The following is a 22,457-nucleotide window of genomic DNA, read 5'->3' on the forward strand; positions in this document are numbered from 1 at the left end:
ATTTGCTTCCCTGTTTTCAGGCAGACTGGACCCACAGGCATTCCTGATTTTTTATGATTAGATCACTATGTAGCCCAGCAAATGCTTTTTTTTTTAATGATTGTACACCATTCAGTCTAATTAGGTCCTCCTGGTCAGTCATTGTCACAGGGCACAGAGAGCCTCTACTTGCTGAGATCCTCCTTAGCACTGATATGACTTGGCAGGGATTGGAGATCTTTGGGGCAATCAGCCCCTCAACTTCAAACTTGTTACTCTTTCTCCAGCCTCTGACAGTCTCATGCTGTGCGTTCAGTCAACAGTGCCCTTTACACAGATTGCCAAGTGTAATCCTTAATCCTGCTTTTGAAATCTATTTCTCTTATTTTATCACCCGTGAAATGGGAAAAATTATCAACATGTCTGGATAGTAACCTTTCCTCTGGTTTTGGGGGCCTTGAATGGGCAAGACTGAACATTAGAAGTTTTACATGAGTAATGAAGGAGAGGGGGATTACAGGTCTATCCCCATGTAGTGGGGAAGGTGCCACGTCACTGGCCTAGAAACAGTCATTCAGTCTCAACCTGTGTTAGGTTCAAATCTCATCGTGGCTGACATCAGGATCTACCATCTGCCCATGCTTTTTGGCAACACGATACAAAGGCATATTGCCACGCTTGAACATCTCGCATTGGCAACACCTATACACATCTACTCAAATCAGTGAATATTCCCACTTGGAATAATTCATTAGGTTGGAAGATGTTCATCTGCCAATGATGAGGGCTCTCCCCCTCCCCTAAAAATGAAGGGCACCATTGAGTTTATGTTCTTAAAAAACCCCAGGTTGCCATATGCATTCTCCAGCTCTCCCCACCCTCCCTCCTCTCCCTTCTATGGTTGACAAGCTCTGACTTTTCCTATTTACCCTCTAGACTGCAAATGCAATAAAGAAATGGGCAGTAGGGCAGAAAGCAAGGTGAGACATTTTATGATTCCTCAAGCTGTAAGCCTTACTCATGTTTTACTGTTAAAGACTGCCTTACTACACTGTCAGCAGGCCACCCTTTCTCCTCTTTTCCAAGTTCATCAAAACCTCATTTGATCTCCACAGCACCCTGGCCACTTCATGGCATGCTCATAGGCGACTGATGACCAAAGGGCTTCAGAATTCTCTCATGTAGCCATTTTTACCTTGGACCACTTCCCTTTCCTTTTTCTCAACTGACCGAGAGGTATAAATCCAGTATGTGGGGACTACCTCAATTAATGGCGGGTGCAGAGCCTCAAGGCCTACAGGAACTCTGTAATTGTTATCTCTTGTGACACATTAAACTTTGCTCTCTGGACAAAGAGAGAGGAGGGAGAGCAGTTAGCTGAGTGGAAACAGTATGTTTTATAAAGAAATGGATTTTTATTTATCATGTTTTCCACATAGTACTTGTAAGTAAAGTGAAATAACTTAATGGCAATTTTTTTTTTCAGAAGAACTAGTTTATACTATAATGAAATAAACTGGTAAATTAGACTGCAAAGTTAGGAAAAAAAACACAACAAAGGAAACCTTAATTTTTTAAACCCTTGGTATGAAAACATTTTTTATTGGATTTTCCTCACTAATGTTAAGACTGAAATTATTTGAAATTCAGTAGGAATCACACATATTGTACCTGAATTATATTATTAAAGTAGTAGTCAGTAGGTTCTACAGTTATACCAACTATATACATGCACAATTTTGGTTAAAAAAGAAAAAGAAAAGAGATCTTGCCAGGCTAGGCTCAGAGGCCAGAACTAACCACTGAAATTCAACAAAGATAAATATGATATTGTGAACTTGGAATCAAAAATATTGACAGCATATATACAGGATTGGTTGAAGGACTTGAAGCTTAATAGTGGCTAACAATGAAAAGAATGAAGCGTTTTAGTTGACTGCAGTTTCAATATAAATATTGACATGAATGACAATGAAGCCTTATAAAAGTTTCCATAAAAATACAGGAGGGGGCTTGGGTAATTAACTATTCTACTCTGCACTAGACTGACCACCCCTGGACTGTGTTTGAGCAAAGGCAAAGTGGTCCTAAGGAGAAAGACCAGCATGGTAAGGGGTCACTACTATGAGGAATGGTTAAAGGAACTAGGGAGTTTTAGTTGGAAGAAAAAAATGATCTCAGGGGACCTGATTGTCTTTGTTGTTTTAATAATTATTACAGGAGAGGAGAGGCTTCCTGAGAAGAAAGCCAGAACAAAGAGTGGAAGACATCCAGAAGACCTGAACTGAAAGTAAAGAACAGTATTCTTTGTTGGCTGTGCAGGGCTTGCCCTGTCACTGGAGGTGTCCTGGAGGGAAATCTCTATTTGGGTGGGAAGATGGGACTCAGTGTCCTCCATGGCTCCTTCCAAGTGGAGGATTCTGTGACTTTGTTACTGATGCAGAGAGCATTTAGGCCCACAATGAATGGGCAGTCAAAAGTGAGCCAAGTTTAGAATGGGTGAATGTAGATAGACGAGGTAGAGGAAGAAAACAGGGAAACCCCTAACCTGCTTGATTCTTAGGGCTGTTTATTTCAGGAAGGGCTAACAATCTAGGAAAATCAACTATTTCCCACCAGCCCCCTTTAAAAGATCTCATCCCGAATCCTCCCAGTCAGGAAGCGGGGGGCATTTACATCTGCTTTAGCATACATTCTCCAAAGGGTCTCAATATATGCATATGGAGTCCATATGCATATGGACTCACAATTTGCTGTGAGTCAATCTGGAGCATCTCTGGGCCCTTACACCTTACACCTATCACCACTGTCAAAACTCCAGAAGGACATGCCTACAAAGTCCAATACATCTTTTGCTTGTAGCAGTGTGGGCCCATAAGTGAGGTGTGAATGCCTGTGGGCCGTGACTGTGGCACAGCTATCTGTAACTCTGTTCCCAGTAGTGCCAGCTTAGAAGGTGGGACAGGATGTCCATTCCTGGCTGAACTGCTTCCCTTCCCAGTGACTTGGGTGAACATTCCCCTCTCAGCGCCTTTGAATCTTCCTTCCCAGCACCATAATGACTCATTAGGTAAAGCTGCTGGAGAAATATTGGACCCAATAAGAACAGATTCAAGGGTTACCTTGCTGCCAGAAGCCAGAGCATAGCCTCCTCCCACCAGAATGACAATCTCCCAGGGCATGGTCTTCTGGAAGTCCTTCCACGTGATGATGGGCTCCGTCCCCAGTGAGGGCTCCTGGTCCTCCCCTGGATCACAGGTAGACAGCGAGGCAGAGCCAGATGAACACTAATGGGTGTGATTTGTGGAGACAGGGGCCTAATTGATGAACCAGAGGATACTCTGCTATTCTGGGAGGAGTTGGAAGGGGTTTGGTAAGGCTCCTCCCCAAATTCTGACTTCGACCATTATTTGACTAGAGCCAGCCCCAACTTCTTCTCTTGAACTCCTCTCACCATCGTTCTTTTTCCCGAAGCAAGGCTTCTTCGCTGGAATCAGGAAGAGGAGGAAGCCAAGGAAGACAGAGACTGTGGCGTCGGTGCGATAGCCCTTCCTGGCGAAGAGACAAGAAGAGCTGGGGAGAGGGTCAGGAAGCTCAGGGGTAACACCGTGTCTCAGGACAGCCTGTCTGAACACAGCGCCTCTCTTGAGGACCTAGTCTAGAGGGGACGTCAACCTGCCTTCTTGCCAGTTGCTGCCATGCTGTCCAGTGGTGGATTTAATGGGCAATGGCTAATGTCTGGAGGCAGGGCCTGGTTAGGGTAGATGTCTTAGTGTGAATTTATGGACCTATTAAAAGGAGTGGTCAGGAGTTATTTAGATAAAGGAGACTAGAAAAGGATGAATTCTCTTTCTTGGGAGGGTCACAAGCTGGCACTGAGAGCTTGTGGCCTGTGGCCCTGGCCCTCGGGAATATGTAGGGGTGGGACAGGCCTCAGCCACGATGGCCATGGTCTTTACAGGTGGTGTTTTACTCTACAGACATATTCTCCTTTAACTCTCATAACAATTGAGGTTCCAAGAGCTTAAGTAACAAGACCAAGGTCATGTGGATGGTAAGTGGCAGCTCTTGATCCCAAGCCTGGACTCAGACTCCAAAGACTATTTTCTTCCTGACTCCACACTGCAGCTTCCCTAAAAAAGGGGGACTTTCAAGGGAACAAAGTGCTTCCTGGGTCCACGACTATCCCACAGAATCTAGGAGGGGACACCGGTGGGTACTGCCTGAAGGGTTTGGGTTAGGGGGTTGTTCTCAGAGACAGTATCCTTTACTTTTCAAAGAAGGAATCCCAACCAGGAACAAAGCCAGGCTCCCGGGTAAACCACAGCACCGTCATCAGGATGAAGAAAAATCCAGTCACCATTTCCGGGTAGCTATAAAAGAAAACAGACCCACTCCAGGAATTGGGAAGTTTCTGTTAGCTTTCAAACTTTGCTTTGGGATGCTCCTGTATGCAGAGCTCCAATAGTGGGGACCTAAAACGCAGCTACTGCTTAACCACTTGGACTTGGAATACAGCAGAGGGGAAGGGTGGCCCTTAGAGTCTGGGCCAGCTTGACTTTGGCATTAAGTAGCACCTCTAAATGCCTTGATTCGTAGTTGAGGAAAATTCCCCCAGCTCAAGGGACCGCTGAGAACAAGGCTGCTTCTGTGCACACTTTACCTGCCACGCTTTCTCCTGGGGAAGGAGAGAGGGTGAAGGGCTGATTCTTACGTAATGGCTCCCAGCTTTTCATATTCCTCTTGGATCCTCTTCTCTGATAACTCTTCCCTTTTGGTCTTCTTCTTCTTACTCAGAGAGCAGGTCTCTTTAAAACTGAGATGGGAGAATGAGCAAAAGGATAAAGGAAGCACACTTCTGAGGCCCAGAGGAGAACAGGTCTTAAGCAAATACTAAACTACTGGTTGGCTGGCTGTGATGGCTCTTCTCTCCACTCGCCCCACCTATCATGCGACTTGATCTCTTGATCTGCCAAGTTACACAGCCTCTCATCAGCCTTCTCTCCAGCCTTTCAGGTATGTCTCTGGTATATAAACGTAAAGTCATGTCTCATGGACTTGTGCAAGTGTACTTATGTGGGGTTGTTTCTACACACTTGTCTTCTTTATTTTTTTTTTGCCCAGTTGGGTTTTTTAATTAATTAATCAATCAATTAATTAATTAATTAAATTTGGCTATGCCACGCAGCATGTGGGATCCTATTTCCCCAACCAGGGATGGAACCTGCACCCCTGCATTGGAAGTGCAGAGTCTTAACCACTGGGCCACCGGGAAAGTCTCTACACACTCGTCCTTTACATAAGTGAGAATCAATGTGATGCGGCATATGTGTATAGATGCTTATATATTTGTGTGTTGCACAACACATAGATGTGTGTATGTGTATCTGTCTAGAGACAAGGCTTGTCTGGGGTGAAAGTGGGTGTTACTTTTCAATTAGCAACACTGGAGGCTTAGAAGTATACAGTTATCTTTGATTTGACAATTGTCTCTGAGGTATTACAAAAAAAAGTCAACTCAGAGAACATCCCCTGAGCAATGGGAATGTTGGGTCCCCGGACTAATAGCAAAATATCATATACATCTTCCCTTTATGTGTTCGGAGCTGATCAAATTTGGAGTAAGCGTCCGTAATGAGTAAAAGGCTGGCTAAGCAAATTAATATTGGAAATAATATTGCACGAGGAATGTCTAATATTATTTTGAGGGATATGAGCATATTTCATACAGCTACCAAGTATAAATCAGTCATGTCTATAAAATTAAGCCTAAGGGAACTTCTACTTGGCATCACTTCTTTAGAAATTAGTTCAAATTACTCTGTATGGAACTACATTAAACACTCTCCGATTCAGAGTCTTTATGAATCCAGCACTTCCCCTGACCAGTTGGCTGAAATTAAGAACATTTCATTGCAGAGCTCATAGAGAAGTGCAGAGTCCACGTATGTTTAGAGTGTCTAGAAGATGTGATGCCTGACTCCTCATCTAGTCCACTGCATCCTCCTCCGGGCATCCTCTGTGGTTACTTGGCAGCTCCCCGTTGGGTGGCACCCTCCAGGGCTTGCGCCATGGCCCTGGATGGACAGGAGAGCCTTGATGGCAGGGCCCTGGGACTCACTTGCAGCCCAGGAACAGCCAGTGCATCCAGAACCAGCTGACCACCAGCATGATGAGGGAGATGGGGAAGCTGAAGAGGAACCAGGTGCCGAAGTTGACCACTTCTGCTGCTGGATACTGGCTGGAGGGGAAAGAACCAGGTCAGTGATTAGAAAAGGGTGGATTTCCATGTGGTATTTCGGGGTAATAAGCTAAATGGTCCTTAAGAAGACAGAGCAGAGCTAATGGTAGAGATAATGATAAAAATATGGTAAAACATTATCTAGAACTCACTTGGCAGCTGCAACTGTACTGGGCCCTGCCAAGAATTATGAAATAAGCTAAAAAAGCATCGAAGCAACCAAAATTGATACCACTGAAGTGTATATACTTTGCACTCAGGAGAATCACTCTGGATCTGTTTGCTCTTAATTTATGTAAAGATTCTGATCTGGTTTTCAAGACAACAGAATAGAGGAGGCAATCTGATGTACTTTGTTTATAAAGTCACTGAAGGAATGGTTTTTTAAAAAAAATTTATTTATTTCATTTATTTTTGGCTGCGTTGGGTCTTCGTTGCTGCGCACGGGCTTTCTGTAGTTACGGCGAGTGGGGGCTATTCTTTGTTGCGGTGCGTGGGCTTCTCCTTGCAGTGGCTTCACTTGCTGCGGAGCACGGGCTCTAGGCGTATGGGCTTCAGTAGTTGTAGCACACGGGCTCAGTAGTTGTGGCTCAGGGGCTCTAGAGTGCAGGCTCAGTAGTTTTGGCGCACGGGCTTAGTTGCTCCGCGGCTTGTGGGATCTTCCCGGACCAGGGCTCGAACCCGTGTCCCCTGCATCAGCAGGCGGATTCTTTACCACTGTGCCACCAGGGAAGCCCCCAAGGAATGTGTTTTGACTGGGGGACACAAGGCATCCATTCTGGGGAACTTCAGTCTCTAGAGCCTCGTGAAGGTTCTAAATGTGAACTTTGCCCACAGGAGAACCATGGCTTGGAATCTCCAAATCTGTTATCAACATCCACTGCCTAGGGGGCCTCCTTGGTCTTAGGGGGCCAAGGAGGTTATCTGGTGGACTCCTTGTTCATCATTGGGCAGAGCTGTGGCCCCAGCCCAGGTGTCCACCTGGACATCTCAACCTCTGTATCAACATTTACTCATCTTTCCCCTCATTTACGTCAAGGGCAACTCTGTTTCCCCAGCTGCTGAAGCCCCAAGCCTGACAATGAGACTTGGGCTTTCCCTTTCTCAGGTCCTTCCTAATCCTACCCAGGCTGGTCGAGTCTCCCTCTGAATCTTGCTCATATCTGGCCATTTCTCCTCCTACTGCTGCCCAGGCCACCATCAGCTCTCTCCTGGGCATCTGTAGCTGTGTCCTGGATTATCTTCCTGCTGCCTGCCTTTTCTGTTCCAAACCATTGTCCATTTTTAAAATCCAGAATGAGTTTTCAAAACTGTAAATATGATAACCTCACTCCCTGCCTAAAATTTTTCAAAGGCTTCTCACGGCCTTTCGGATGAAGTCCAAGTTCCTTAGTGGGCCCTGCGAGGCCTTCTGTGATCTGCGCGTCCACCTCCCTGGCCTCCTTTTGCCCTCTGTCATTTTCTTTTATGCGCTCTGCTCTCTTGCCTCTGAGCCTACTACACTGTTTTCTTTGTCTGGAAGATCTCCCTTCATCTAGTTAACTCCAGCTTGGCCTCCAGGTCTCCACTTTCATCGTCGCCTCTTTGGGGAGTCATTTCCTCCCTCTAGACTGGGTGGGGTCCCTCAGCAGGGCTCCCCCAGCAGAATCCCACCCTTCTTGTCACATTTAACTGTAATGACTTGATCATCTTTTTTCCCTCTTGGTACAGAAACTGCTCTGGTTCGATTTTCTGTGGTATACTCAGCACCTGGTTCTGTCCCTGACACACAGTGGGTGGTTAGTAAATATTTGTTGACCGAGTGAATTACTTACTTATTGAAGTGTTCCAAGAAAATGAGGCTGGTGGAGGTGCCAATGATGGTGGTCAGGCCCCCGATGGTGGCGGCGTAAGAGATGCTCAGAGAGAGGCACTTGCAGATCATTTGGTCATGCTGGGACTTGTACTTTCTTTTGAGTTCCTGGTTCCTGGGGCTGGGGGTCAGGACTGGTGGCTTTTCCTACCAAAGGAAAATCAGTGAATTTCTCCAACCCAGCTTGGGCTGTCTGGCACATAAAGCATGAAAAACAGGGGCACCATTGTGCAGTGGAAAGCTTGGGTGTCAGAAAAACAAATCCCAGTCCCAGTTCTACCTTTTACCAACTTGGGCAGCCCCATCCCCGCTGCAGTTTCTGCAAAATGGGGAAAATCCTATTTTCTCTGCCAGATTGTTTTGAAGAGTACATGGAAAGCACTTGGAACACTTCCTGGCATTTAACAAATGGTAAGCTATTATTATTTTTGTTGTTATGAGTATTAACAGCACGTTCCGTTTTTTACTTGAATTCCAGTAAAACTGACTGCTCTCCACTTTGTGTCTAAATACCAAATAGAAGGTGGTTATTCTACGTGGAATTAAAATACAGTCCTGGTTGGGAGATGACTAAAAAATAAGCTTTGCATTATAGAAAGAGTCTGGCTTTCACTGGGCGGAGAGTCAAAGTGTGTGATTCTCTCCTCCCTTCTTTCTCACTTTTTCCCTTCTTGCCTATTGGCTTTTCCTTCCCACTTTCCCCTTGCCCTTGCATATAAACCTCAGCCTGGCCATGGTCCTCTCAGGCCCTGTGTGGTCCATGTGATGGCCTTTCAGGGTCCGCGGTTGCTGACCTCTGGTCTCAACTGTGGACTAAAGAAGCAAGTGCCCCTCTGTCCTGCCAGGCCTGGCCCCAAATCGTGAGACTAGGAGTAGCCTGGTACAAATGTCAGCAGGCCAGGTCATAGGAAAACCAAGGGGAAGAGGCCACCCTGCCACATTTCTCAAAGCCCGTAACCACTGCCCCATCTGCCTAGGAGGGCCCTGGAAAGGCTGGATCCTGCCACATTTTCCTGAAAGATTCATTGATTATAAGAGCTGGAGGAGACCTCAGAGATTCTCTGGTCCAGTGGTTTTCCACAATCCTGTCTCCTAATGAAAATTTACATGGACCTCCAATAGAGAAAACAAATGTAGCATTTAATGGGCAAACATCTATTTTTTAACTGAAAGTAGACACATAGGGTCAGGGAGACTTGGATTTGAATCGAGGTTCTCCTCTCACTAGCTCTGAGGGCTTGGGTACATGATTTCATCTCTCTGCGTCTCTGTCAAAATGGAGTTCAAAGTTGCTACCTCACTGAGCCAAGACTAGAGAGCAAATGCTCAGCCCAGTGCTTAGTATTTAATAAACAATGGCATTTATTTATGATGATATGGGTGCTACATAATTGAGATGATTTTGATGAACACAAAAATTTGAAATCAAGGGTTATAAGTGATAGTTGCAATTTTACACCACCTTCGACGTCCATTTTACTTCTGCATTTTGTTTCAGTGATAAAGTACCAGGAAAATCAGGGAACAGAAAAGCAGTTGCCTTAAAATCTCAGGATACTTGAATAAAATATTTGCAATGCCCCTGAAGCACCTTTGAGGAGTAGTTTGAACACCTCTGATCTAGACCAAGTCTCAGTTTTTATAGCTGAAGAAACTGGGGCTCAGACAGTGGAATGACTTGCCAAAGTCAACAGTGAGTGGGATGTCTTATCTTCATGGCACACGCAGGCCAGACACACAGATGGATGAAGTGTGCCTGGCGACAGCCCACTAGCCTGACACCCTCACAGCTTCACGAGCAGTGCCCCTTGGGAAGCTCAAGGCACTTCATGTAGGAAACAGGGTTAGGAGGTGCAATTCCATTACCTGAGATGGGTGCTGCTTCTTGTCCTGGTGGTTTGCTGTTCTGGCGGAGTTGGTGATTGCGGGCACGCCATTCAGGTTCTGTCGGGACACAGACCGTCACACTATCACGAGGAGGCTGTGGGGCCTGGAGAAGCCACCTGATCACCCTGGGGGCACCCACGCCTCCTCCCTGTGGGACTCGGAGACCAGGAACCAGGGCGAGCAGGTGGTAGAGAGCCACCCCTACTGGGCCTGCCTCCTTCTCGCAGGTTCCCTATTTGAAGAGGCTTTTGAAACTTGGAAAAACATGGCTCTGTCCTTATAGGAGAGCTTGGCTTTCTAGAACTTCATTAGCTAACGAAGAACCCTTCATTTTTCTTTAACACAAAGAACATGAAAAAAAAAATCGCACACAACCAAGTCCACAGTTTGGACGGATCAAAGCCCATCCATTGGGACTGAGGTAAGAAGAGATGTAAAACCAGCCCTGGGTGAGGGGGTGAGGCTGCGTAGAGTGTGCAGGCAAACTTGGCTTTCCCCTATAAACGTGTCCCCTTTTTGTAATATGATTTTTGTAAATGAATCCCTCCTGAAAGGGATCCTGAGGCTGAATACGTGGCTCTTGAATATCTGGATGGCTGAATATTGGGTTTCCGCAAGGAAAGGTTAACCTGTCCTTTGTGACACCAAGCCAGTACTCAGGGCTGGGGTTCAGAACTGCCCAAAGCCTCACGCGTCCAAGCTCAGGGGAGCACCTCTGTGCCCTCGACAAGCTGCCAGGCTTCTCTGGCCCTGAGTTATCTTGAGGGTCTTTCAAGTATCTCAAAGCACAGAAGAAACCCAGGGCCATACCTTGTTCTGCATCAGAGAGCTGAAGTCTGCATTCGACGTGCTGGAAGAAAGCAAAGGAAGTGGGAAAAACGACAGTGGCCCAGACTTGATGAGATGGGAATTCTCCCCACATTGGTGTTTGGTATTAGTGACCCTTCTAGACTCAGGTGTTCTAGGCTACAAAGAAGACGAATCTCACCTTCCAGAGATGTGGTAAGGATTTGTGGTAACAGGGGCAGGGCGTTTCCTTTGGAGGGAAACCGAGACTCCTAATAATAGCTAACATGGAGTGCTTATTAGGTGCTGAGCACTCAAATATGGACTTTAATCCTCACGACAGATCTAAGGGGCGGGTATCACCACCTGCATTTACAGAGTAGGAAACTAGGCAGAGAGAGGTTACTAACTTCCCGAGGGCACCGGGTGCTAAGTGGTGGTGCCAGAGAGGAAGCTGTCTCTGCCTCTGCCTGGAGGGCCTGGGCCCCTGACCGTGTTCTCACTGGCTCACTTTCTAGGAGGAGAAACATGAAATGCTTATCTAAGGCGACAGGAGCAGGGAGGGCCAGGGCCGCACATGGTAAAAAGCATGTGAGAGCAAGAAGATGGGGGTGAATTTCTCATCAGCAGCTGCACCTCAGAGGGTGGCAGGCAACACGTGTGCTGAGTCCCTCCCACTCCTACTGGTCCCCAGTCTTTGCCTTGAGGAGAGAGGAAGGTGGGGATTTAACTACCAGCATTACGGACTTACACTGAGCACTAAATGCATGTTTCTGGTCTGTCCTAGTTCTGAGGACGGTGGGTGCTATGAGCTGAACCGCTGGGAAGGCCAGTGAGAGGGGCTGGACACACGTGCAGGAAGGGGGGTCCTGGGGTCATCACCCACCTCCAGGCTCTATCAGGGAAGGATAAGGCGTTGATGGGGCTCAGAGGAAGCATTCACCGGAGAGAGTCGTTAGGCTGGGAGGAGTATTGTGAGGTTTCCCCGCCTTCCTTCCCAAATCGGGTGAGGAGGCTGGCGTGGAACCCCTCAGACAGCATGGGAGGTGCTGGCGTGAAAGAAGACCGCCATCCTCACACCGTGACAGCCCTGGATCACCCCTGCATGCTGCTGAGGAAGTCCAGGACAACTTGAGCTTTGGCTTTGGAGTTTGGGGACATGTATTTTCATCCAGAAAAGAAAAAAGGCAAGAGGCCAGTGTGTGCTGCCCAAGAGGCCAGAGTGAGGAGAAAAGGCCCGCTGCACTGGGAGCAGGCTGTGCTCTCAATGTCCAGTGGCCTTTACTGGGGGCGGCACAGGGAACGTAGCTGGGCTACTGCCACCTTGAAAAGGCCCTGCCCAAGAGGCCAGAGGCGTCCCCAGAATAAAGAGGCTGGGGAGCAAGCCACCAGAGCACAGAACCGAGGGAGCCCAAGCGGTCATCCAAGAGCACCTCGTGCCATGAGGCCCAGCCTATGCAGAGGTGGCCTCAAGGGGACACTCCGAAGACCCTGAAGGTAAGTGCCCGACGTGTAAAAGAGTCGGGGCCTGAATCTCAGGGCACTGACCGCACTCTAGAGTACCTCCAGCCAAGACCCTCTTTGCCCCTTTATCTTTCCTGCTCCCTATAGCCTCTGCCCTGACCCTGGAGAATTCAGACGCAGAGAGTTGGTGAGGGGAGAGGAAGGAGGGTGGGGGAAGAGTAAGAGAAAAGTCAACTGTCTCCTCTGCTCACTTCTACCTCTTATCCTGCAGACTGAAGGGGGGTTGGGTGAGAGCGTGAGAGGAGGCAGGGAGAAGCTTCGGATGAGGGATTGAAGTTTTGATATGAGTCTGGACTAGACTGCCAAATATCTAAAGACGAGATCATTCTAATATCAGAAAGGAACCAGAAGAGCTATAGGATTTGCCTGAGATATGGTCAAGGCTGGGGAGGAAAGTCCAGTATATTATGATTGGAGCCAGTGACGGGAGGAAGATAAGCTGATGGCACCCTTCTGCCTCTGTCCCTTCACATCGTGCTGGTCTCACTCAATGTGAGTTCTCCATTTTTTAATGAAAAGAGCAAATTGCAAAACTGAGCTCTAGTACGAATCCGACTTTCAAAATGTCCTATTCATCCCAGTATTCCTTGAAGACCACATTTTGATACTAGATCTCCAAAAGAAATCAGCTGTTAATGGATCTACCTCACATGGGTGTTTGAGACGATATTTCTCCTTTCTAAAAGCTTCTTTTTTCATCAGCACATGGCTGTCTCACCAACTGTCCTCGAATCCCCTACGTGCCACCTAGTTTTTCTTTGCCATATCTAATAAGACCAAATCTAGTAAGACCACATCTAATATCTAAAAAATACTTTGTGATTCTCTAAGAATCTCCAGTGACATCTAAAATGTGAGCCTTTTTTCATTAGTAGATTAAATATATTATTCTCCCAAGAGGGACATCAATTTAGCTGAAATTCTACTTGGTAGCTGTATAGATAGTCCACATACTCCCTGAGATTCAGTGCAGTCTTTTCCCCTCTTCCCTCAGCCCTGCAATACCCGGTGGTTAAGGGAGTTGCCCTCAGGATCTTGGCAAGTGGCTCCCTGGTATGGAGAGGAGATCGGGGCGGGGGGAGGTGGTGGTGTGGCAAGATGTGAGCTTGGCCCGTGCAGCTGAAAGAGGCTCTGTCTGGGAGGAGGGCAGTCATACTCACTCTTCATTGACAAAGATGAGTTCCAGGGAAGGTTGGCTGTTGTTTACATCGAGATCTACGGTAGCAAAGGAAAGTAGGAAGTGAGATGTGGAGTCTGGACCTGACCCTGAAGGGCAGGGGCTCTGGGCTGGGGCTGGATGAGGAAACAAAGGCATCAAGGCTCCTGCTGGGCCTGGTGCCTGACGACACCCCTTCCCTCCACTCGGAAGGCATAGTGGGACTCAGCGACACAGACAGGCCTGGGGTCTTGTTGTAATCCTTGAGCGTTTGGGGGAAAGGAGCAGCGGTGGCTGCTCTAAGTAGGGCAGGAAGAGCTGGGAATGGGGGTCACAGGGAAGCTTCAGGTTACAAGGGCTGGCACGGGGTAAAGGGCCAGGAAGGGGAAGAGGCGAGAGGAGAGGCGGGACGCAGGTGAGGGTTGGTGGGGGCGGGCGCAGAGCTGCGCAGTGTCACTCGGGTGGAGGAGCAAAGGGGAGATGAACTCCAGCAAACTGTACTGATGGGCTCGGCCTCTTCGGCGCTGGAGCTGCTGGCCACGAGCTGCTCCTCCTCGGCCCTGACCAGCTCCTGCAGCACGGCCTCCACGATGGGCATGACCATGGCGGTGGTGGACGTGTTGGAGAGCCACATGGACAGCAGCGTGGTGCAGCACATGAAGCACAGCAGCAGCCTGGAAGGCAGGGAGGCGCAGGGGGAGCATCACAGCGTGCCCACCTCCCCGGGTGAAACTTCCGCCCTCACACGGCTCCCTCGGGGCCTCCTACAAGCCTGCTGGTGCTGGCATTTATCCAGAAAATGGGGGGTTTATGTCATACATTCAGCTTTGTACTCCCAGGGCTTGGTACAGAGTAAACATTAAATAAAGATGTGTTGAATGAATGCATCACACTTTGTGGGCTAGTGGCCTTAGCCAAAAAAAAAAAAAAAGAAAAAGAAAAGCCCTTGCTTAAGCAAAGAATAGCTTTGGTGGTAGGGTCACAGGGCATGGACTTCCTGATTGCTCTCCTCTGTGGACATTAGCTTGGTGAAGATGTGTGTTTTTTGTGTATAAAGGAATTCTCTTTTTGGCCCTTGCAGCCAGCAGTCCTACGAGTACCATCCCATTCCTTGCTTTGCAACCAAGTCACTGCAGTTTTTAGCGACCAAATAGAGACTAACGAACAGAGCTTACGGTTCTGCCCACTACTTGTCCCACTACCAACCGTTGAAAGCATAGCCCCCAACGGCCCAGCAGTGTCCCATTGCACTGTGTGCACTTTTTCAAGGCTGTGTCTATGAGTTGACACTTGGAGGAAAACACTAACAAAGATAACTCTCAAGTTCTCCTTGACTTTGAAAACATGCACTGTGTGTTTGTACAGACATAGTTCTTATTTGCGTAAGAGAAGCCAGCATAAAGACTACCCGTGTTGATCACCTTAGGTGGGATCATTGACTTTGCACAGTTTGGGGCCAGCACAGCTGTCCTGTGGATCATGACCGGGTAGGTGCCAGAGCCCTGATGGTGTCTCTGTTTAGGCTGATGGAGACATGAGTTTGTCTGCCCTGGACATGCACCGGCAAACAGAGGGCCCCGTGGTGGGTGGAAACTTGCTGGAGGGTGCGGTAAATAGAGACAAGTAGAAACGCAATGGGATAAAAATTCTTGACGATAGTACCCGGGGGTTTCAAAGAGCCGCAGAGCCTCAACATGATGTGGGGAAATGCCATTGTGTGTCTAGGAGGTCGAGTGTGGAGTACAACACCTCAGGTTATTACTGAGTGATTATGCTCTGAGTTAGGCTGTGGTTAAGTGGGAGACAGGAACATCTTTTTAAGTATAACATGTCTTCATCTAATGACTAGGGATGAAAACTAATACCATATTATTTATTTATGCTCTGTTGGACTCCCAGGAGAGTCAGGGCAGCTTACATAAAAAGTGTTGCAAGAAAGTTGTAAACTAGGAGGTGAGGACGATATTCCAAAGGGAAGATAAGGGCAGGGTTATCCAACAGAGTGGGAGTGAGTTCATACAAAACGTTCAATCCTGACCTTCCTACACATTTCCGAGCGGCCTTCTTGACAGCAGAGAGAAAAGAGGAAGCAGCTGAGGGCCTGCAGTGCCCTGCAGATGCCGGGTCAGATGCCACATTTGACAGGCCTCTGGTCTAAACCAATGACAACAAGAACTCATGGTGGATGGGAGGAAACCTCCATGCCTCCTTAAATGACAGAGGAGAAGACACCACTTCCTCATCCAGCCCGTTCCCTGATACAAGGGAAAAAGGTTGGGAAACAATTTACGTTGGTCCCTCTTGTTTTACCAGATGAGCCCCTTAGATCTTGTAACCTGCTGCCCCGGCAGTCTAGGTTACTCAGGTTATTTAGATTGTGCCAATAGAGGACATCAAAGTCACCCACTCAGGTCTCCATTCCATGGTCACAGGCCCTCTCACTTGGGGTGGGGGGGTGGAGATGGGAGCCTTGAGGCCCTGGTGTCCTCCCATCCCCACTGGTAGAAAGCCTCAAGTGGACGTCCCTCTGACCGTCCAGGGGGCCCACTGGGAGCTGAGGGGACGCACTAAGTGTGACTTACATGCCCGGCTTGGCTCCGGCCATCAGGACCATGCGCAGAGCGATGCGCTTGTGCAGGTTCCACTTCTCCACAGCCGCCGCCACGCAGATGACACCCACCAGCAGCAGCGTGGTGTTCTTGAAGTACTCGGCCGCCACCTGCAGAGGCCAGCTCGGGTCACCCCTACCCGACCCGGGGCCCAGCCCCCGCCCGACCAAACTCACGCCCAACCAGAGGCTAGCAAGCAAAGAGCAGGGAGATGAGGGTTATTAAAATAGCCAGTTGTTGTATATATGTATATTACATATATATAGAATTTTAAATTAAAAAAATTTTATGTATACGTACATACATACATACTACCTTGGGCAGGCTCTGCTAAGCACTTTACAAAGATTTCATTTAATCCTGCCAGCAACTCTATAGGGTAGATATTCTTCTCCATTCTAATTGCGATAGGAATACGATTTCAAAGAATAAACATATTTACAATTTTATCTTAATTCTTAAAAGTTATGAAAATAACCCTGGGTTTGTCAACTAATCTCATTTTCTTTAGCTTTTTAGAAAATTATGTTCATTTTTTCATTGGAAAGTTGATACATGTTCCTTATGGAAAACTTCAAAATATAGAACAATTAAAGATAAAATTACCCTTAATCCTACTACTGTTAGTACTGTGGTATGTTTTCTTCAACTTTTTAATGTCTATATAGATACATAATTGGATTTATACAGTATGTACTGGTTTATATCCTGCTGCTTTTTTTCATTTGACATTGTACCCTGATCATTTTCTTATGAGACTTAAATTTATTGGAAAAATTCATGCTAATGGCAGCATGAAGTACAATGGAATTTACTTAGCCGTTTTCCTTTTGTTGAATATTTAAGTTGATTTTTTCTTTCTTTGCTGCAAATGGAGCAAAGAATAATTTTCAGCTTAAATCGTTAACCTTATATAAATGTGATTATTTCCTTAGGACAGAGTTCTTGAAGGTGTCTTTATAACCTGCCTTAAACCTTTAAAAAAACTTTATATTTGAATAACTCTTTAATTCCAAATAATTCCAAAGTTCCAAAGGGTTCCAAAATGATAATAGTGCAAGAAATAGGCATCCACTGTCTGTATAGGTTTTTTTTTTTTTCCTGAACCACTTGAGGGTAAGTCATATACATTTTGGTCCTTTATCCCTAAATACTTCAGTGTTTATTTCCTAAGATTAGGGGTTTTCTCTCACACAACCATAGCACCAGTTACCAGCTTCTTCTTCTTGCTTTTTAATGATGAGGAAATTGAGACCTAGTCCTGCTCAAACACGTTTCCTATGTTTGGGCTCCAGGACCAACTCTTCGTTGATTCCCTCCCTTGGAACATTCTCTCCTTATCTCCACTTTGATGAGACTTCAAAGCCCAGTTCAGGCCTGGTGGCGTCCAGAAAACCTTCCTTGTGACTCTAGCCTCTGACTCCAGAACATTCCTTGTGGGTACTATTAACTATACACATCACAGAGCACATAGGGCAATGCTTGAACTGTTGCTTCATGCTTGTACTGTTTATTTTTTTATGCGTATCTCTCTTGTCTCTTAACTGAATTCTAGGCTGCAAAAGGCCAAAGACCATGTTTCTTTCTGTATCCCTTAGCACCTAATAGGATAATACGGAAAAGTTGATGCTCAATAAATACTTGTCACATACAAGAGAGTTGTTCCCAACAATGCAACCATGATATAAATTGGGAGGAAAAGATATAGAAAAGTTTAACTCCTAACTTAGAAATCCTCTTAAAGTGAGAAAACAAGAACATTTTTAACTGCAAGAAAAATAAAAACTGAACAGGGAAGGAAATACAAATATAGTAAAATCTGCGGTGTTGGAAGTAGACAGAATTTATATAATCATACTGTTAAACTTTGATCATTGAATTATATGCCTGTACTGGGAAGGTAGAGGGAGGAGAATTGGGAGATGGAAGAGTACAAAATCCTCACCTGCTATAATCAGAAGTCAACTGATAATGTCTAAAAGTGATAACTCAAGAATTAATATAAGAATATCATATCGGACCGTGGAGCTTAATACCAGAAGAAGCAGTTAACAAAGTTAAGTTATTGACTCTGGGTCAGAGGAGGTGGGATTTGGTGGAGGGAGGGGTGGGGAAGGAGTCTGCTGGTTTTTTTCATTGTGACCTTTTCAGTATTATTTGAGTTTTAAACTCTGCACGGAACACTTTGGTAAGATAAGAGTCCCCCAAAAGGTAACCTGCTCTATTTCTCCCTTCTCTCTTTTTGCCCACAGAGATTTCCTTGTGTGTGGTTGATGAGTTCTGTGCAACAGAAGGATCATCTCTCCTCTCTGAGACCATTTCCCGGGGTAAGAGCCCTCTGCTTGTGGTTAATCTAGTCCTCGTCCTCGACCCCAGTCCTCATGGACACTGTCACTAATGCTCCCGGAGGGCAGAGAATCTCTGCTGGGCTTGTGACTCTGGGGCGGAGTCTGCGCTGGGAGGGACAGGAAAGCCTCGGGCCCTGACGGTGGGTGGAGGTGCTGCCGCCTAGTGGGAGGTGGAAGCACTGCTGGTATGGGAGGGCTGGCTGAACTGGGGGCCTAGGACCTTCCTCACTGCCCACTCATGTTCCTAGGCAGCTGAGAGGCAGCTTTGTGGTGGAATTGGTGTTTTAATTTCATCCGTCTACCAACGAGAGGAACCCACAGAAGACCTGAGACACCATTGTCCTCCTGGGTGATGGTCCCCCACTGGCCCCATGACTCATGGCTCTCTGTGAAGCTTTTAAAGACTCAGTGCTACCAGGGTTACTTTCCCAGGGGACTGACTGACAACATTTTAGTTTTCTGCCTCTTTGGCACATATCCTAATAGACCCCAGTTGGTGATGGCCTTTTAGGGGGCTCAGAGCCTGCACAAGAGGTGGGGCTACTTTCTTGGGGTTCCTCTCAAGGGCGAGGAGAAAGGAACCAACATGTGGTAGAGTGCCTTTTACATGCCAGAAATGTATTTTGCATTCACTTTCTTGCTTAAGGTGAGGAAACAGACTCAGAGAGGTTAAGGAAGTTTTCCAGGGTCACAGTGTGAGGGGTGGAGTTGGGATATCAATCCAGGTCCATCTGAATCTAAAGCTACTATTCGACATGCCACTCAGGGTGGCCAAGTAGAAACCACTCATCTAATTCAACTCCAGGGGAAATTCTGGGTACCCCAGACAGCACGGGCCAGCCCACATCCCTCATCTTTATTCATAATCACAGCCCTGACACTGGCCCCAAATACCTGGGCCCGGTCCAATGAGAGCCCCAGGCCCAGGTTTAGTGGGATATTGGCCCTGTGATGTTTTCTTATTTGGTGTTTGGTGTGCTCAGGTCTGTTCACGTGTCCTTCCTGCACCCTTGTAAGCGATGCCACGTGTTTGGTGATGTAGCCTGGGTGTAGTTTGTGACTCGGCTGTATGCTGGGAAAGTTATTCAACCTCTCTGGGCTTCATTTCTCTCATCTAAAAAAATAAATGAGGATTATATGAGTCCCAATCTTCTGTAAAGCTGTTGCGAAGATTAAATGACACATGCAAACCAGCTAGCGTGGCCCGCCACGTTGACAGCCAGGGTTCCTGGTGGCTCTTCTGTTACTACGTGGTCCACACAAAGGCTGACCTGGTCTGAGGCCATTAGCATACAGAGAGGGCCCAGGCACAATAAATAAAATCTTGTCCAATGGTGTTGTTGGTTAGTTTTCTAGCCCACTGATTTTTTTTTTTTTCTTTACAATAAAACCTTGGTTACTTACAACCCCTCTGGGAGTTCCAGGATTCTTGAGGATTATTTTAATCATTTTCTAAAATGTGTTGCGTCCTCACACTTGCCATGAGCATTCCTTTCCCCGCTATCTAATTTCCAAGACTAATATTCTGTGAGTTGGGAAACTAGATAATGCAAATTGTTAGAACTATTTGCAAAGAGAAATTAGATTCTAAAACGAGTGCTCCTCCCATGGCTAGAGTGCCTGGATTTTGTGACATTTGTGTTGGCAGTGTTATCGCCTTTACTGCTTTTCTGCTCTGTGGTTTTTCTCAGTGTGCCAAAACCCCAAGTTTGGAGAGCAGAGATGTTTCTGGACTGTGTTTAAGAAGAGATGGGCTCAAGGAGGCCGCTCTGAAAAGGTGGAGCAGAGGATAGCAAGTAAGAACTCAACCTGGGTTCAAATGCTTGCTCCCCACAGATGAGTTGTACGTTCTTGGACCAAATACTGAACCCCTGTTCCCCCATCATCTCAACCTTTTAAGTAGTAATACACAACACATTGAATCTGTATGGGCCTTAAGTAAGATGATGCAAGACAGGCCTGGCACATAGGAAGTGCTCAGTAATGGTCCATTATTATTGTTAAAGAAGTGAAAAGATGAAACACTTCAAGATGAGATTGAGGGTTAGGAATCAGGTATGCCAGCATGACCACGTGGGGGAATAAGAGAAAGAAATGAAGTAAGAAGGAGCGAGGTGGACCTAAAAGACAAAGGTTCCCCCAAACTTTCTAAAGTGAAGGGTGAGTACATCTCAAGAGTTTTCTAACCCAGCCTGGATTGAGAGGCACAAGGACAGAAGTGTTGACCAATGTAGTCTTTTAACGAACTAGTTCATTGTTAGTAAATTGCAGGTGACATCTGTTAGTGATGAGCTTTTAAAAACGTCGCTCTCTTTGGTCACGGAATTCTTTATTGCTCTCTGGATATGTCAGGTTTTAATTTTTTTACAAAGTTTTTTTTTTTTTAAATGGGAAGGTGAGGGGGAGTTGTGGCTTTAATCCTAGAAGTTTGAGGAGAATGGAAATCTGGATGTTGATCTCAGTTCAGTACTTTTCTCACTAAGAACAGGGCCATCGTCAGGGAGGAAGACAGATGGACCAATGAATCATTCGTGCAGATAAGCTGGGTGCTGTGATGGGCACTCTGTCACTCAGAAAGGTCTAACATCCTCACAACTCCCCATGAGGTGGGTGTACCTATTATTCTCATTTTCCAGATGAGTAAAATGGCAGTTTAGAGGGGTTACACATGTAAAGAAAAGAATGTTGCCCGCCATTCCAGTTCTATAAGGATCAAGCCATTAGCCACTGCAGTCGTGCACCCTGAGGGGAGTTCAGGATGGAGAAAAACAGGAAGCATTCTGTACTTTGGGTACTGGCCCTAAATAGTTAAGATGCATATCTAAGGGATCATTTCAATGACCCCAGATTCTTACTTCTTCCCATAGATAGAAAAGCACTAAAATCATTAACTTGAGATGTCTGTTGTGATTAGCAGTAGTCTTTTGATGTCTGACTACATGTTTTTCCAGAAAAAAAAATTCATATATTTCCTGGCTCCTACCTTACCTCTTCGGAGCAGTACCTCAGTTACCTAAGAGGGTATCTCCCAGGCCATAGTCCTCAGTAAGTTCCCCAAATAAAACTTAACTTGCAACTTTTATTTCAGTCAACGCACAACGCACAACGCACAACGCACAACAACTCAAGACTAGTTAGTGAGAAAACTGGATTCAAACTCAGTTCTACCCTACTCCCAACTTGGATCCTGACCCTCTCCACATTGCCAGTGTCCTTGCTCATGGTGGTGGCAGCCAGAGACGGGCAGAATGCGTGGATCTGAATGTGTCCTGACGTAGGCATTGGTGGCGTTGTATGGGCCCCGTCAGAAATGCAGCCAATCGGCACGCTGCTGCTGGCTGCACACACCTAGGCTCTCCTTGCAAGTTGCTGTGGGTGTGCCTCTTCACGTGGCAGGAATGTGGCATTCCCTCAGGAGGCCAGTGGTGGTCTCTGGAAACGGACCTATTTTGAGGCTCTTTTGGTTCATCTGAACAATTTTGCTGTGACCCCAGGATGGGATGCCTGGGCTGGCCCCCCTCCGGGCTGAGCTAAAACCCCATCAGAGCTGAAGCCCCTCACTGCACCATTGCAACCACCACCCTGGCAATGCAGCCAAGTCCAATGCAGCCAAGTCTCCGCCTTTCCCTGGGGGCAGGAATGCTGTTTCTGCTGGTAAGTCTCTGGGGGCTCAGACACCCTCCTAACTACCTGTCTGTATTCCCTGAGGACCTAGGTTTTCAAACCACTCACTGCCTCTGCAACTTCAGTGGCAGCTGCGGGAACAGGGTGGCCGTGAGGTACTGGGAGGGAAGGGCCCGGGCAGCCAGGGCTCTGGGCCCCCATGCCTGATCAGAGTAGGACTTCCCCTTCCATCTGTTTCATGTATTGATTTTCCTAAGATTTAGTTTAAAGGAAAGGTTTTGTTGCTTAAAAAACATTCTTTGTAAACCCTACCCTAGAGACGTCTAAAGCAGAGAGACCCAGATGGGTGCTGACCTGACCCGAAGTCAGCCCAGCTCCTGCAGAGCTTGGAAATGCTGACTCATAAGGTGTCCCGAGTTTCTTCAGGACTGAATGATCTGCCCCTGTAGCT

At 46.8% G+C, this 22,457-nt stretch overlaps 1 protein-coding gene and 2 long non-coding RNA genes across 3 annotated transcripts in view; 2 read left to right on the forward strand and 1 right to left on the reverse strand.

Moving 5' to 3' along the window:
• The window catches only part of SLC13A4 (solute carrier family 13 member 4), a 38,658-nt gene that overhangs the window by 5,298 nt on the left and 10,903 nt on the right, over positions 1 to 22,457 (reverse strand). The window contains exons 3-13 of the mRNA XM_061198769.1: positions 16,008 to 16,144; positions 13,927 to 14,099; positions 13,430 to 13,484; positions 10,770 to 10,809; positions 9,939 to 10,016; positions 8,035 to 8,219; positions 6,101 to 6,220; positions 4,694 to 4,795; positions 4,251 to 4,352; positions 3,434 to 3,531; positions 3,102 to 3,226 (exon numbers count right to left, since the gene is read on the reverse strand). Of these exons, the coding sequence (XP_061054752.1) occupies positions 3,102 to 3,226; positions 3,434 to 3,531; positions 4,251 to 4,352; positions 4,694 to 4,795; positions 6,101 to 6,220; positions 8,035 to 8,219; positions 9,939 to 10,016; positions 10,770 to 10,809; positions 13,430 to 13,484; positions 13,927 to 14,099; positions 16,008 to 16,144 (1,215 nt within the window). The remainder of the gene's footprint in view (positions 1 to 3,101; positions 3,227 to 3,433; positions 3,532 to 4,250; positions 4,353 to 4,693; positions 4,796 to 6,100; positions 6,221 to 8,034; positions 8,220 to 9,938; positions 10,017 to 10,769; positions 10,810 to 13,429; positions 13,485 to 13,926; positions 14,100 to 16,007; positions 16,145 to 22,457) is intronic.
• LOC133096905 (uncharacterized) lies at positions 1,974 to 19,832 on the forward strand. The gene is made up of 5 exons (XR_009701897.1): positions 1,974 to 2,087; positions 2,200 to 4,995; positions 5,899 to 6,239; positions 18,287 to 18,361; positions 18,631 to 19,832. It is a non-coding gene; the product is annotated as an uncharacterized LOC133096905 (long non-coding RNA).
• LOC133096906 (uncharacterized) lies at positions 20,083 to 21,612 on the forward strand. Its single transcript, XR_009701898.1, has 3 exons — positions 20,083 to 20,178; positions 20,866 to 20,988; positions 21,471 to 21,612. It is a non-coding gene; the product is annotated as an uncharacterized LOC133096906 (long non-coding RNA).

This window comes from Eubalaena glacialis, chromosome 8 (genome assembly GCF_028564815.1).
Source record: "Eubalaena glacialis isolate mEubGla1 chromosome 8, mEubGla1.1.hap2.+ XY, whole genome shotgun sequence".
In the NCBI taxonomy this organism is placed as follows: Eukaryota; Metazoa; Chordata; class Mammalia; order Artiodactyla; family Balaenidae; genus Eubalaena; species Eubalaena glacialis.